At 29.5% G+C, this 15,454-nt stretch overlaps 2 protein-coding genes across 3 annotated transcripts; one reads left to right on the top strand and one right to left on the bottom strand.

Annotated features, from left to right (window-relative positions):
• The first annotated feature begins 1,195 nt into the window (after positions 1 to 1,195).
• Positions 1,196 to 1,909, top strand: LOC130663760 (neprilysin-2-like). The gene is made up of 2 exons (XM_057463201.1): positions 1,196 to 1,496; positions 1,567 to 1,909. The coding sequence occupies exons 1-2, from the start codon at positions 1,302 to 1,304 to the stop codon at positions 1,903 to 1,905; spliced, it is 534 nt and encodes a 177-aa protein (XP_057319184.1). The 5' UTR covers positions 1,196 to 1,301; the 3' UTR covers positions 1,906 to 1,909.
• Positions 1,910 to 3,715: 1,806 nt separating this feature from the next.
• LOC130669333 (phosphatidylinositol 4-kinase type 2-alpha) lies at positions 3,716 to 12,153 on the bottom strand. Of its 2 annotated transcripts, none has more exons than XM_057472154.1 (6): positions 11,062 to 12,153; positions 8,582 to 8,700; positions 7,995 to 8,487; positions 6,435 to 6,697; positions 6,147 to 6,286; positions 3,716 to 4,426 (listed from the first exon to the last, which is right to left on the bottom strand). In XM_057472154.1, exons 1-6 carry the CDS (start codon positions 11,585 to 11,587, stop codon positions 4,333 to 4,335), a joined length of 1,635 nt encoding a protein of 544 aa, XP_057328137.1. In that variant the 5' UTR covers positions 11,588 to 12,153; the 3' UTR covers positions 3,716 to 4,332. The 2 variants fall into 2 exon arrangements, with proteins under 2 accessions (XP_057328137.1, XP_057328145.1); XM_057472162.1 differs by having other exon boundaries at positions 11,218 to 12,153.
• Positions 12,154 to 15,454: the final 3,301 nt, after the last annotated feature.

The raw sequence follows: 15,454 nt of genomic DNA, 5'->3' as shown, positions 1-15,454 counted from the left end.
ATAGTATATACCCATATATAGTTGTACATGGGTCTATATATGATTAGATCTGATTAGACCTGACCTATATAGACCCATATATAGTAATTTTTATTATATTTTAGATCTTTAAATCTATATATAATCAAATATAAATTAATTATTTATATATATATATATATATATATATATATATATATATATATATATATATATAAGTTAATATTTTATTTATAGAATATATTTAATATTTAGTTTTTCTTATTTAATATATTAGATGCTCTATGGTCTTTATTGATATTTCATAATCAGTACTCGTTAAATGCATTATAGTTTTAGGTGTATATTTACAGAAATAATGATTACAATTTTACTATAAATTATAATTTTAAAATATTTACGAAGCGTTACATTATATTTTTCAGTCTGTTAAAAAAGTAATAAACTTATGTATAATTAAACGTATAATTAAAAAAAAAACTTCCCTCTGAATACTTCAATATTAATCGTACATGAACATACGTAATTGTATATAAATTACACATAATCATATATATGATGAAACCCGCCTAATTTTCGGATCTAATTATATATAAAATATGATATATATGTATTATACATAATCATATCTAATTATATATGAGTATATATAACTTATATATGATTATATATAATTAGACCTGGCCAATTTTCAGATCTAATTATATATAACGTATTATATATAATCATATATAACCTATATATAATTATATATAAATTATATATAATTAGACCTGGCCAATTTTTAGATCTAATTATATATAAGGTCTTATATATAATTATATATAATTAGGCAAAATCATTTTTTCCCGGGCACTCATTCCAAATACATTTAATGTCGATATTTGCTCTTGTGATACTAGTAGAGTTTGTTCCCGAGAACGGTCGGTAATGACTTTAGAGAAATGTGATTATGGATTCAAATGCGTTTGTTTATGAACCCCATAGTCAAACGCTATTGAGGAACATAGGCCGCCATTTGCTTTTTGAAAAATTATTAACCACCGATCGGTAAGCGGTCATTTAGCGTTTGCTTTGCAGATATGATAAGACGCGATAATCAGGCATGCGTTGGATAAAATATATTAAATCACACTTTTGACCAATCAGAGAAGATTGTATTTTAATGTAATATTTTATAAGATCAATTTTAGGCAATTAACGGCGCATTCTTCGCGCAGGATAATTGGATAAAATTTTTTAATAATTTCTATTATATATTCATAGCTATACCAACTGGAATATTACAAAATGAATTCTACAATAATAATCGCCCTAATTATATGAATTATGGTAAAATTGGTTCTATAATTGGCCATGAAATAATTCACGGTTTTGATAATAGTGGAAGAAAATTTGATAAAAATGGCGAAGCTTCTGATTGGTGGTCGATTTACACAAATAATACATACAACAGAAAAATAGCTTGTTTTATTGAACAGTATAATAATTACACTGGGGTCCAAACTGAATCGAAAGTATGACATTCATTAATAATATGTTTCCTTTAATTTTCAAACTTATATTAATAAGATATAAATTTACTAGGTTAATGGTACCATTACTCTCAATGAAAATATTGCTGACATTATTGGTACAAGAATATCTTATTTAGCATACAAAAATTGGGTCGCCAAAAATGGAGAAGAAAAAAGCTTACCTGAATTACCGTATACGGCTGATCAATTATTTTGGATATCTTTTGCGGATTTCTGGTGCTCAAGTAACGAAAAAAAAAAAAGTTTACATGGGAAGAGATACGATAATCATGCGCCGGGAGATGTTCGTGTTATTGGAACACTTTCAAATATCCCAGAGTTCTCTGCAGACTTTGGATGCCCTACTGGTTCAAATATGAATCCTATTAAAAAGTGTACTCTTTGGTAATGATATTTTCTTATGTCATCGAAAAATTATGTTATAAAATAAAGTGATAAATTTAAATTGAGAGAAGTTGTATTGAATTTATTTTGTGAATGTTAAAAGTACACGGACAAAAAAATTCCAGTTGAATTTACGATGCTAACATTGTAATTTTTCCTATTGATTATTGTAGTGGTGGACTATACTTTTAAAGCTGGGCCGCACCTAACGAAATCTCGAATTTAAGAATTCTAATTATTTAGAATATGAGGCATTTCTTACTTTACTTCCCTAGGTGTGTAATATACTATCTCATGATACCAGCATCGAAACTTGTAGTTTCAGTGTCTCTACAGCCCGTCAAAACAAGCTAATTTCAAGCCGATGCTGCAAACAACTGCTAGCGAATTCGTAATTCAAAAATACCTTCATACAACGGACAGAAACATGCGTGTTTTTTCCCAAGAGAAGAAACACAATTGTTTCTGACCGTTGTCAGCCATACTTAAGTTCATTTGCAGCCTTATTACTCTCATTTGTTTACTCGTCACTTCAGTTTACTCATTTCATTTTTTAAGTGACAGTTTTAATTAACCAAATAAAATTACTAAAAGATGAGTGAAAATGATATTTTTGTCTTATTTATTATTTAATAAGTGACTGTAAATCACATATTTCTCATTCTCTAACAGTTTTCCTCATCATCGGCTTGAAATTAACTTGTTTATTACTGGCTGCTGACACTGAATCTTGAAGTTCCGATGCAGGTAACCATGAAAAAAATAATGTGTGACTCAGGATAAAACACGATTTCAAACTGCGGGTGATGTCAGCCAACTTCACCCTGGTCTGAAATCGTCTTGTTTCATCTCTTGTCACACAATATACTATTCCGTGTACATTCTTCCCTTAGGGTGGTTGTTGAAACTTCAATTTTTAAGGGGACCCGGTGGTCTAGAAATTTCGAAAAATCGATTTTTTTTTCATATTTCGAAAGTATAGTATTTTAAAAATATACTGTTAAAATATGGTGATGATATTTCCAGTATTTCATGTTCTAAGACCTATAAGACCACGTGCTGTCGACTAAAATTTTAAACGCGTTTATCTCGAAAATACTTTTTTCTGCCTGGCGCAGGGGAAAAAAAAACTATTCAGTCGATTGGTTTCAAATTTAAATATGTTATTTAATACACTAACAGCTATCGCAGGAACTAGAATAAAATTTTTGCGTTGAATATTTCTATTTTTTAACATGCAAAATGTGAATAAAAAAAATGCAATTTTCGGACTACAAATTTCAACAACGTGCCACTTCTTCAAAAAAATATTTTCTTTTTTATCCTAGTTCCTGCGATAGATATATTTATACTGATTCAAAATCCATTTGGTTTTTTTTATTTCTGACCCATAGAAGAACTAAATCATCCCGCGCCGCCCTTGTCCTTTTTTTCAGAGGCTAACTTCAATGCCATCTTTGAAATGTTTAAAATAATTTTTTTTCTTAGTTGTAACGATTTTTGTATACTTAAATAACAATAAAATAGTCCCTTAAAATTTCAAAAGATTTGATTGTTATTAAGATATAAAGAAAAAATTTTTTAAAATCATGAAATTTTCAGCTTCTAGACCACCGGGTCCCCTTAATGTTTGTTTCCCCAGTCGAAACAAAGTAATTTTAGGTTAGTTCCGGGACAAACAAATTAGCGGGTCGAAAAAATCGCTTTTTTCCATTAATAAATTTAACAAACCGCAATGTATTTAAAATTGCACATTATTATTATTATGATTATTATATAATAAATTGGCACAATAATTCTACAATTTATTAGAATATTTTTATTTATTTATTTATTTTAATTTTAAACTAATTAAAATTATATAAATATTTTTAAAAGTTAAGTAAATTAATTATTTGATATAATTATATTTGCAACTAATTACTTTTGTTTTTTTACTCTGTTTTTGGTTCATTAATTTATTTCTTCGTGAATTCGTGTTGCATACAAATTTATTATTAATTATTTAATGTGATGTATATCTTACTGTTTACAATATGAATAATTGTTATTAAAAAAAGAAAAAAAAATTTAAGCAAGAGCGGATCACACTCAACGCTACGCGCTTGAAGTGTGCAAAAGTAATATTACAAGAAGAAAATAATTTGATGACTAAGATAGACAATAATAATTGTTTTGTTTTTTCTATTTAATTATTTAAAAAATAATTCGATGTTCTAGAAAAATTACTATAAAGAAAAAGATAATAAAAATAATAATTATCACCAGATCGAGATATAAATATTAAATTTGTTGGAAGGTCTCTTTCTGTGTGTTAATTATTATTAATAGTAGTGATATTATAAATAATTATAATTTTTTTTTATAAATTAATTCTTGTCGATATTAAATATCCGTTTTAATCATTGATGGTAATTAATGTTGTTATCTTTCAACACCAGGAAAAAAATGGACTTTTATTTTGGAAGCGCTGTGTAAAAGTATCTGAGAATGAAAATAATTTTGGTGCTCCATTCCCTTTGGCTCTGTAAAAAAAAAACGTTGTAAATAAATTTATTTAAATTGATAGTGAAAAATAATTCTATTGTTCAATGCGCAGTTAGAAATTTTGTGTTAAAAAATTGTTAGGTTAAATTTTCTGTTGATTTACCCAGCAATCTGTTCATTCAACATAAGCCCCTGATTAAAAATATTCATTGAAAAAGATTGAAAATTATTTCAATTCCTTTCTATCCCACGGAGGTTTTGGAAAGTATTGAATGGAATTGAAATTTCGATCATTTGAATACTTTCTAACTCTTAAAATGGAATTCAAAAGTATTGAAAAGTATTCAATCTTTCATCATTTCAATACCTTCCAATATGGAATTATTTTGGTATTGCGAAGGATTCAGAAAGATTCAAAAATTTCAATTCATTTGAATTCTTTTCAATCCCATACGTGACTCTAAAATTCGAAACTTTTTTGGAATTGAAAAGTATTCAGAAAGATTAAAAATATCAATTCATTTGAATCTTTTCCAATTCCTTGGAAGATTAGAAATTCTTATATTATTTTGGGATTGAAAAGTATTAATTTTATGTCCAAATGAAAACTTTGGGGTATAGAAAGTATTCAAAAGGATTCAATTCTTATCTTTTTCAATACTTTTTAATGAATATTTTTAATCAGGGGTCGGTTGTGTTATTTCACTTTAAAAAATTTTTAATGTAAAAACAAATTAACCCTCGGAGTACACACCTCCGAACAGACCTTCGGAGTACACACGGGGTCAAATTGACCCTAGTTCACTTTTGAAGAGTTATATCTTAAAAACTATGCATTTTATCGAAATGCAGGTTATGACGTTTTTTGTAGGTAAAACAATGCTCTTTCGAATACAACTATCATTATTTCAAATTAACTAATTTTTAACAGTGAAAAAATTAATAAAAATCCAACCTCACTTGAGAAATATTTTAGGATAAAAAAAATTCTAGGGTCAAAATGACCCCCAGTGTAATCCGAGGGTTAATATATACGAGCAACCTGCGTGACTGCCCAAATATCACTACTGAATTTATAAAATACGCAGAAAAAAAGGATTTCTTGCCGCAAAAAATGTTAATTTGCACCAAGAAATTTTATGCATTATCAATTAAATACAAAAATTGTCTTGGGGCGAGAAAAGATTTTTTTGGTCAAGAAATAATTTCTTGCACCAAGTAATTTTTTCTAGTTCTAAATAAATTTTTGTTTTCAATTCACAATGCAAAAAATTTCTTGGGGTAAGTAAAAATTTTCTTTAGGCGAGTAAAGATTTTTTGTGTCAATGAATCCTTTTTTTTTCTATGCACACTTTTATGGCTTTGAGAAGCTTCCTAAAACCAAAAGGGAGTAGAAAAATCTGTCATTTTGGAATAAGTACCGCGATATAAATAATATAGCTATATACTCAGTGACATTCAGTTATATTTAGTGACAGAATAATTAAAGTATTAATTTATTTAAAGAACATAGAGACGATCGTCTTTTTTCTCGCGTAATTTAAATGTAATTCGAATGATATAGATAAATCTGTTTATTTCAATACTTGGCAATTAAAAAGAGTTTAAAGTATGAAAAGGCACAAATTCAAGTCAAGACCTATCTAATGATACCAATTTCAATAACATTAACTAATTCTATCATATAGATATGGCGGGAACAAAATTTTCTTTATTCTCTTAATAATATAGATAACATATGTATATTTAAATAATTACTTTTCAACAATCACAGCCGGCATTTGTACCAGTTGTACTGGACTTTTAGCATCTTTAAGCGCTTGTTGTAGATTTAATATTTGCCCTCTCATAACGCTCATCTGTCTGTCAAAATTATGCCTGTCAAATCCTTTGTCTTGCTGCAATAACATTAATAAGAATTATGAATGATTAATAACATATTTATTTTAGTCATTTTAATAAATCTCTTAATACTCTGAAAATAATTCTGTCAACGTCATAATTATTTAATACTGTTAAGTGACATGGGTGTGGAACCCATATTACCTTAAATAAATGATACAAATCATCACAGAGATCTTGAATGAAGTTTTGATCAGATAGTTGCGGCAAAACAAGTTCACGTGTTACATCACTGAACGGTAGTTTAGCTTGGCTGAGCCATGCCCAGTGATAAGGATAAGCGCGCCAAGAATCTGGATGTTTGAATGGAAATGCTAAGCCATTATCAATAGCTGCTATTTTAACTTCACCGCCTTCTATCGTCTTTGCCGCTGCTGGATCATATTTTATTAACCAGTTATCATTACCTGTAACAAAGAATTAACTGTATGTATATTTTAGCATTCAATAGGGAAGAGGTGTTGCGATATCCAAATCATTGAACTGCAATCCAAAAACAAAAAATAAAATAATAAATTTTTTTTTTAACTGAGAAAATTTAAATCGGTTTTTTTCTATTGGCTGCAGTTCAATGATTCGGGTATTGTTTGAATATATATACAAATGTGTGTGTATATTAAAATTAATAGTTAAAAAAATAATAAAAATTAAAAAATAATAATTTACTTTTTTGAAAATAAAATTATTAAAACTGCAACCAATTGAATAAAATTAATAATTTATGTAAAAAATAATTAAAATTAAATACAGGAAGAAAAAGTAACATTGTTTGAATAATATAGGAAAAAAAAGTCAGTAATATCGTAGCAGGGGAGAGGTGTTGCAATTTGAACAGGGGGCAATTGAAACACTCGACATTCATTATTTTTTTTCTTGTAACTTGTTTATCACATTAATTTATGAGATGGACAAAAGTTTTAGCTTTTAATCTTGTTCCAAAATTTGAATATTCAAAGTTATTTAAAATACCCGTGAAAATTTTTTTTTATACCTCGGAACTTTTTGAATAACAGTTTTGTTTTTTAATATTATGATGTGGGGCTTGTATCAGTACTTTAATAGATGTATTGAGAATAATATATAATAGCATTTTATACTAATTTTTCCATTGTTTTCTTATTATTTGATTTTTATTATTAAGCGAGCGAATGGCATTAATTGGAACACCTAAAAATGTTGCAATTGGAACACTCAGAGCCATCAGCGGACCAGCGCGAACTCGATGCGCGATGTGTCTAACCTGAGCTTATATGGACGTATAGTAAACAATGTGATTAACACGTGCGTTATATGTTTATCATGAATATTTAATTATTTATAATGTTATTGATTCAAATGTATTAAAAACATTTGATATTATGAGTTTAGTCAGTGTAATAGTACTTATTGAAAGAGAATAATAAAAGTACTTCAATAGAAATTACATTTTCATTTTGTGTTCTAATCGCGACTGCGTTGTGTTACAATTGCAGCCCTCGCGCGCCGCCATCTTGATCTCTGTCTTCAGCCAAATAAATTCATTTTTCAATAAGTTAATATTAATTTTTAATTATTTAACTAAATCGGTATTATAAAGGACACTATAGGGGGGTATTTACGTACATACTTGATTAACTTATAAAAAGACTGCAGAAATAGTCTCCTGATAGAGGGGAAGTAACTTATAATCAGGATGTTCTGTAAATAATAAAAGAAACAACATACCACGATCAGTATTTCGGATAATGTAGTCTAGAATAACAAGACGTTCAAATTGTAATTGAAAATCCCGTGCTAATTTAGTAGGCAGTGGATCACTCTCCCATCTTCTTAGCCAGTAATCAGCATCTTTGTAGCCATCCATAAACAATTGAAATGATCCTATTTTAGGTGGCAAGCCGATACGTTTGAATTGTGATCCAACTGCTGGAAACTGATCCATAATCGCTTGTTTCATTCGTGTTTTTTGTCTATCAATTCTCGGGTAATTGAACGTTCGACTGACGAGTTTAATAACACGGGTGTTTGGTACAACACCAAGACCTAATTTACGATCGACTAAACTTGCGCCGGTTTCACTCAAGTAGCCCTGATTTGGTATCAAACAACTTCGTCCAAAACAACAAGGGCAACATAATTTATGCATCCATTTTGTCCATTTGGGGTTTAATCTACCGTATGGTTCCTCATCTTTTGGTTTAAATACGCCTATTATTTTCTATAAAAAAAATTAATCGTCAATTAATTTATTGATGTCCTCAATAACTTATAAGGCTATAAACATAAATAGATAATTAATATATTTAACTTACTCCTGATGGGTTTTTAACGAAATAACTACCACTAGAGCCTTGATAAATTCGTTCTGGATAAATGCCATTGTCTATTGCACACTCAGCTTGCCAGACAAGTTCAGAAAATTGTGGGTCATCTAAAAAAAAAAGTAATAATAGTACATTATATGCGATGTAAAAACAGGAGGGAATTATTTATTGTCATCACAATAAGAGATTGGACTTCGGGTGTCTTCGGTTTTTACTCCCACTCCAACTCTAGATGTTCTTTACGCATGCGCAGTTTATAAATGTTCCATAGTGGGGCGATTTCGAGGTTCATTCTCTTACTGAGACCACAATAAGGATTGTGATGTTGGATCATGAGCTCGAGGGTTATGTCACATTTACATGAGGACGAGTTACTTGATAAAGTCGAGAAACCGACGAAAAGTTATTTAGTAGAGTCTGTAAATGAATGATTTTTTCTCCCATCATTTTTCTACAATTAAGTCATTACTGCGCATGCGTGTTAGTGCAAATTCATGAACTTCATCATAGCCAAAGACTGGGAGAAAATTCCATTCTTTTGCAGACTTAACTATATAATAGTAGTTTATGTCACATGTGGACTAAGAAGCGAATAATTTGACAATCATGTTGTCGCGACATGAGCGTAAGGCTTATGATGCATTGATATGAGGACGTATCCTCATATCAGTGTATTATAACCTTAAAGCGAATGGCGTGATCAGGATTGCCATGTTCGCTTCTTAGTCCACCTGTAGGATACATTATTTTTGCAATCCCTGCTATGAAAGTTCAATTTTCGAGAAGTAAAAAATTAAAATTTTATTTTAAATCAAATTTTTCAAGGGCATTAAGTTGTCTATCGTATACGATACATATCACATGAGCGACAAAAAGTAATGCGGTGTCGCAACGTGTGGTGGCGTTTCACTCGCTTCAAGTACAATCACGTCGTTAGTTATAGAGAGAAAAATTAAATAAAGTCACTGGTCGTGACATCTTATTGCTAAGTTAGTATAGTAAAGTTAAAACTGTAAAGTTATATGCTATTTAGCGCACAAGTGCGGTTAAGTAAAATGTATAGGCAAGGCTGAAATATTTGGCGCTTCCGACACGACTCAGCGCTCGGAAATTGAACTTTCAAAGCAGGTGTTGCAAAATTTTATAAATAACATTGAATCATAAGAAAAATAAATTTTATCTATGACACTGTGATTCGTTTGCAGTGCTCCCCCTCGAAGATATCCCTCTGTAATAAATTATTTCCCCTTAATTCAGTTTCCCCATTGCACTCAGTGGAATTTACTTGCGCATGCGCTTGAGCCGCTACTATCCCTGGTAAAAATTTTTCAGAATTTTCTCTGAAAAATTCAGTTCCTTAGAAGATTCTAAAGACTTTTTCAGAGAAAAGTTCGAAAAATTTCCACCAGGGATAAGTCAGCTGTTTACATACACATAGATATACTTATAGATAGTAAGACTGCGCATGCTTCTACTTTTAATAGCTCCACCTTTTAAGAGTGGAAGGGGTACTTCCCTAAAATATTTTTCCTGGAACCAGAGCCCCGAGTCTGACATCTTAGGGGGGGAGCACAGTATTTTAAATAATTATCATAGATATGAGATAACAAAATGTAAATTAAACTTAATGTCAATGCGTATAATTATTGATAAAAATAATCTTATAAATGTAAAAATAAAAATAGTAAAATTAGCAACGAAATACCAGTATTCAGCCTCCCTTGATTATCCATCACACTTTACTAGTTTAACAATAAAACCCCCTAGTCAGTTGAAATACTAAATAATTATTTATAAAATAAAATATAAATATATAGGGAAGCTGGATACTGATAGAGGGTTGATAATTGGACGTAAATAAGCAATAACGTGTCAATTAACAGGCTAACGCCTAAGTTATTTTAAGAAAATTGCGCGGAAAAATTTCAAACTATTTTTAATAAAATTCTTCTCGAAATTTACGAGCACAATTTGCTTCCATAGACTTTTGTTAATATAAAATTTTTTTTTTATTACTTAATGTTCAAAAAAAAAAATTTCATAGTTCAAGAGTTTAAAATAAGCGACTCCTTAAAAAACGAACTAAAATTTTGTAATACAGAATATAAAATAATCTAATCCTCAAAAACGTTTCACAAGACTTGACTCAGTGTGTCAACAATTTTTCATTCCCAATTGAATTTTTGAACTCCCCTGATGGAAATTTTTCGGACTTTTCTCTGGGAAACTCTGAAAAAGTCTTTAGAACTTTAAAAAAGTCTTTAGAACTTTAGAACTGAGTTTTTCAGAGAAAATTCCAAAAAATTTCCACCAGGGTCTACACTACTCGAAAAAAAATTTGTTACTTTTAAAAAAATCATTGGGTACAAAAATCTAAAGATAAATTTTTCTCGAGCCTTCACGTTATCGCTTATCTCAGTCCAATTGATTACTTTACCAAAAATGATAAAATATAAATATAAATTTACCTGGAAATCTATTAAACGTAACATCAAGTTCAAGACGACCAAGGAGAGGCTGACTCTCCCGGTCAATACCCGGCGAATCAATGATTACGTGTATTTCGTTGCTTAAATTCGGTGCAAAATCAACGTCCGGCAATAAATCAGTATCGTTATTATTACTTGTTGTCGCTCCTGAAATTGTTCCAATTGTTGATATCCCAGCTGTTGATGCTGCCGTATTAGTGTACGATGATTTAGTATTTGATGCTGGTGATGATAATAATAATGATGATGGTGATACTGGTCCTGCTCCTGGTACTGGTCCTGATCCTGGTCCTGCTACTGCTACTGGTCCTGGTGTTAACGTTAACAATGACGATGACGATGGTGGTGTTATTGAGAGATCAACTAAAGCATCAGTTTCAATAAAACCACCTGACGTAACTGATGATCCAGTTGCTGATAGTAATCCTTGATGATTATAATTAATACTTTGACTTTGATACTCTCGATAAGGCACGTGCAGTTGCCGCTGTTCCGAGTCACTCATCACAGATAAAAAATTTTTTTTAGTTTTTTAATTTATTTTGGATTTGAATTTGAATTTTTTTTTACGACTATAATTTTTTGTCGATCTAAGTATTTATAATTTATAGTAAAATGGCACTTTGTATTAATGAAAAAGAAATGAATGACATTTTTTTTTATATATATTTACCACCACCTGTCACTGGTGACGTTTAAGTTGAAATTTTTAATGACTCAGTATTTATTTCCATTGTTATTGTTAACTTTTTAATTATTAGTATTTGTAGTATTGGGGTGATAGTTGAGGATAATTTTTAGGTTGATTAATTTTTTACACTGGATTTTAACTATTACTGTATGACAATTACTGTTATTATTATTATTGTTATAAATATTTTTGTATCGAACTAACCAATGGACTAAAAAAAATTATACGGTTGTCATTTTGGGTCGGTGACTTAACAGATGGGTTTATATCGATATGGTAATTAATCGATATACTTAAGTCGATTAATATACTAAACTTTTTTTATAATATGTTATTTAAAAAAAAAAAAATTGTTACTGATGTAGTGAAGGTTAAAAAAATTTTCACGAATTACTGAGTCAAAGTTATCGGCAGGACGAAATTTAAAAAAGTGCGGGGAAATGTCGATAGGTGGCGGTGTATGATTGAGTTTTTGACTTATGGTTGGTAAGCTAGAAATTTATGTTGTCTACTTGGCGAATACCCATCTATACTCAAAATTTCTTTACTCAAGCACAAAGACGACATCTATACTCAGTGACAACTATATTCAATGACAACTGTACTCCACTAAATTTTTATAAACATCTCATCTATATTATGTTTACTCAAAGTCCTTTATATTCAAAGTCATCTTTACTCAATATCCACAGATAAAAAAGATTGTCGATAATAAAGTAATTCATAGATAAGACTATTCGGAAAGTCGATAACGAAGAAAATTAAAAAATATTTAAATATTAAATAAAGAAAAATTAATTTTTAAAATAAAAATAAAATGTTTTTACCATTTTTACTTTGAAAACGATTTAAAAAAAATTTTACAAGAGCGTTTTTGTTAAGCTTTTGAATTAATTATAATGAATTAGTTATTTATAATTTCTCATGATGTATTGGTCTGAAATAAATGAAAAAAAAAAATTATTAAAAGAAAAAACAATTTCATAAATAAAATGTTATTCATTAAATTAAAAATTTATTCAATATCAAGTAGGTAGTATTTAACATTAACTAGTGATATTTCATAAAAACATCAAAAATTAATTGAGCTGAAATATCAAACTTATCCCTGTTTAAAAATATTGATTGAAAAGAATTAAAAGTGATGAAATTCAAATTCTTTTCAATAATTTCAATTGATTTCAATTTTTTTGTTTGTATATATAGATATAAAGTTTGCATGGAGTGACCGCTTCTCAATTCTTTTCAATCAATATTTTTAATCAGGGTATATAATCAACAACAAATGAAGCACTATAAACTCATTGATTGACAAATATTTAAATTGAAATCATATAAATGCAACCAAGTGTAAAAAATAATATTCAAATAAATGATTGTGACTATTAAATTATAAAATAATAGATTTATTTGTTGTCGCTGCTTAATTAAGGAAAATTATAAAAAAATATATATGAGACAATGAAGAAGGACTTGACTTACAACAATAGATATAACAGTTGTTTAATTAATAATTTTGACAACATAATTGTACTATATATTTGATAACTTTTCTTAATTCTTGAGGTTTTATTTAATATTTTTATTTTTTTCAAGTTTTATTAATTACATTTTTCATTGGATTGTATAGATTTACTCGCACATGTAACCTGGAACCATTTATGAGACTTATAAGTCTCAGGTTATAAATTAATTTGGTTTAGTATTTATTGTTAATTTTAACAATTTTTGTTTTTTATGTATTGAATATATGAGATGTAAAGGATTTATAAGAAAATACTTTGGAGATCAGTTTAAAACAATAGTTTTTTAAATAAGATTCAAGCCATAAAGTAGGCAATTCTAACGAGGTGACTCACAGAAATGTATTTTTAGTCAATTTCAAATGGGGGAGACCTACAACTTTACCATTATTTTTGAAATCTTGGTACTTTGGAATAAAATCGCGAAATCACTATGGAAATTCGAGTTTTATGTGTTGTCGAGTTTAAGATAATATTCATGCCAAAAAGTAGGTGATTCTCACGGGGTGACTCGCAGAAATGTATTTTTTAGTCAATTTCAATTGGGGGAGACCTACAACTTTACCATTATTTTTGAAATCTTGGTACTTTGGAATAAAATCGCGAAATCACTATGGAAATTCGAGTTTTATGTGTTGTCGAGTTTAAGATAATATTCATGCCAAAAAGTAGGTGATTCTCACGGGGTGACTCACAGAAATGTATTTTTTAGTCAATTTCAGATGGGGGAGACCTACAACTTTACCATTATTTTTGAAATCTTGGTACTTTGGAATAAAATCGCGACATCACTATGGAAATTCGAGTTTTATGTGTTGTCGAGTTTAAGATAATATTCATGCCAAAAAGTAGGTGATTCTCACGGGGTGACTCACAGAAATGTATTTTTTAGTCAATTTCAATTGGGGGAGACCTACAACTTTACCATTATTTTTGAAATCTTGGTACTTTGGAATAAAATCGCGAAATCACTATGGAAATTCGAGTTTTATGTGTTGTCGAGTTTAAGATAATATTCATGCCAAAAAGTAGGTGATTCTCACGGGGTGACTCACAGAAATGTATTTTTTAGTCAATTTCAGATGGGGGAGACCTACAACTTTACCATTATTTTTGAAATCTTGGTACTTTGGAATAAAATCGCAACATCACTATGGAAATTCGAGTTTTATGTGTTGTCGAGTTTAAGATAATATTCATGCCACAAAGTAGGTGATTCTCACGGGGTGACTCACAGAAATGTATTTTTTAGTCAATTTTAGATGGGGGAGACTTACAACTTTACTATTATTTTTGAAATCTTGGTACTTTGGAATAAAATCGCGAAATCACTCTGGAAATTCGAGTTTTATGTGTTGTCGAGTTTAAGATAATATTCATGCCAAAAAGTAGGTGATTCTCACGGGGTGACTCACAGAAATGTATTTTTTAGTCAATTTCAATTGGGGGAGACCTACAACTTTACCATTATTTTTGAAATCTTGGTACTTTGGAATAAAATCGCGACATCACTATGGAAATTCGAGTTTTATGTGTTGTCGAGTTTAAGATAATATTCATGCCAAAAAGTAGGTGATTCTCACGGGGTGGCTCACAGAAATGTATTTTTTAGTCAATTTCAATTGGGGGAGACCTACAACTTTACCATTATTTTTGAAATCTTGGTACTTTGGAATAAAATCGCGAAATCACTATGGAAATTCGAGTTTTATGTGTTGTCGAGTTTAAGATAATATTCATGCCAAAAAGTAGGTGATTCTCACGGGGTGGCTCACAGAAATGTATTTTTTAGTCAATTTCAATTGGGGGAGACCTACAACTTTACCATTATTTTTGAAATCTTGGTACTTTGGAATAAAATCGCGACATCACTATGGAAATTCGAGTTTTATGTGTTGTCGAGTTTAAGATAATATTCATGCCACAAAGTAGGTGATTCTCACGGGGTGACTCACAGAAATGTATTTTTTAGTCAATTTCAGATGGGGGAGACTTACAACTTTACTATTATTTTTGAAATCTTGGTACTTTGGAATAAAATCGCGAAATCACTCTGGAAATTCGAGTTTTATGTGTTGTCGAGTTTAAGATAATATTCATGCCAAAAAGTAGGTGATTCTCACGGGGTGGCTCACAGAAATGTATTTTTTAGTCAATT

The sequence above is a fragment of the Microplitis mediator genome, chromosome 1, assembly GCF_029852145.1.
Source record: "Microplitis mediator isolate UGA2020A chromosome 1, iyMicMedi2.1, whole genome shotgun sequence".
In the NCBI taxonomy this organism is placed as follows: Eukaryota; Metazoa; Arthropoda; class Insecta; order Hymenoptera; family Braconidae; genus Microplitis; species Microplitis mediator.
This window is presented reverse-complemented; position numbering and strand designations above follow the sequence as displayed.

Coding starts and splice junctions, on each gene's coding strand:
- LOC130669333 (XM_057472154.1), bottom strand. CDS start 11,587: ATGAGTGACTCGGAACAGCGGCAACTGCACGTGCCTTATCGAGAGTAT. Junction 8,701..11,061: donor TACGTTTAATAGATTTCCAG/GTAAATTTATAT, acceptor TTTTTTTTTTAG/ATGACCCACAATTTTCTGAA. Junction 4,427..6,146: donor CCGGCTGTGATTGTTGAAAA/GTAATTATTTAA, acceptor TTTTTTTTACAG/AGCCAAAGGGAATGGAGCAC.
- LOC130663760 (XM_057463201.1), top strand. CDS start 1,302: ATGAATTATGGTAAAATTGGTTCTATAATTGGCCATGAAATAATTCAC. Junction 1,497..1,566: donor GGGTCCAAACTGAATCGAAA/GTATGACATTCA, acceptor TAAATTTACTAG/GTTAATGGTACCATTACTCT.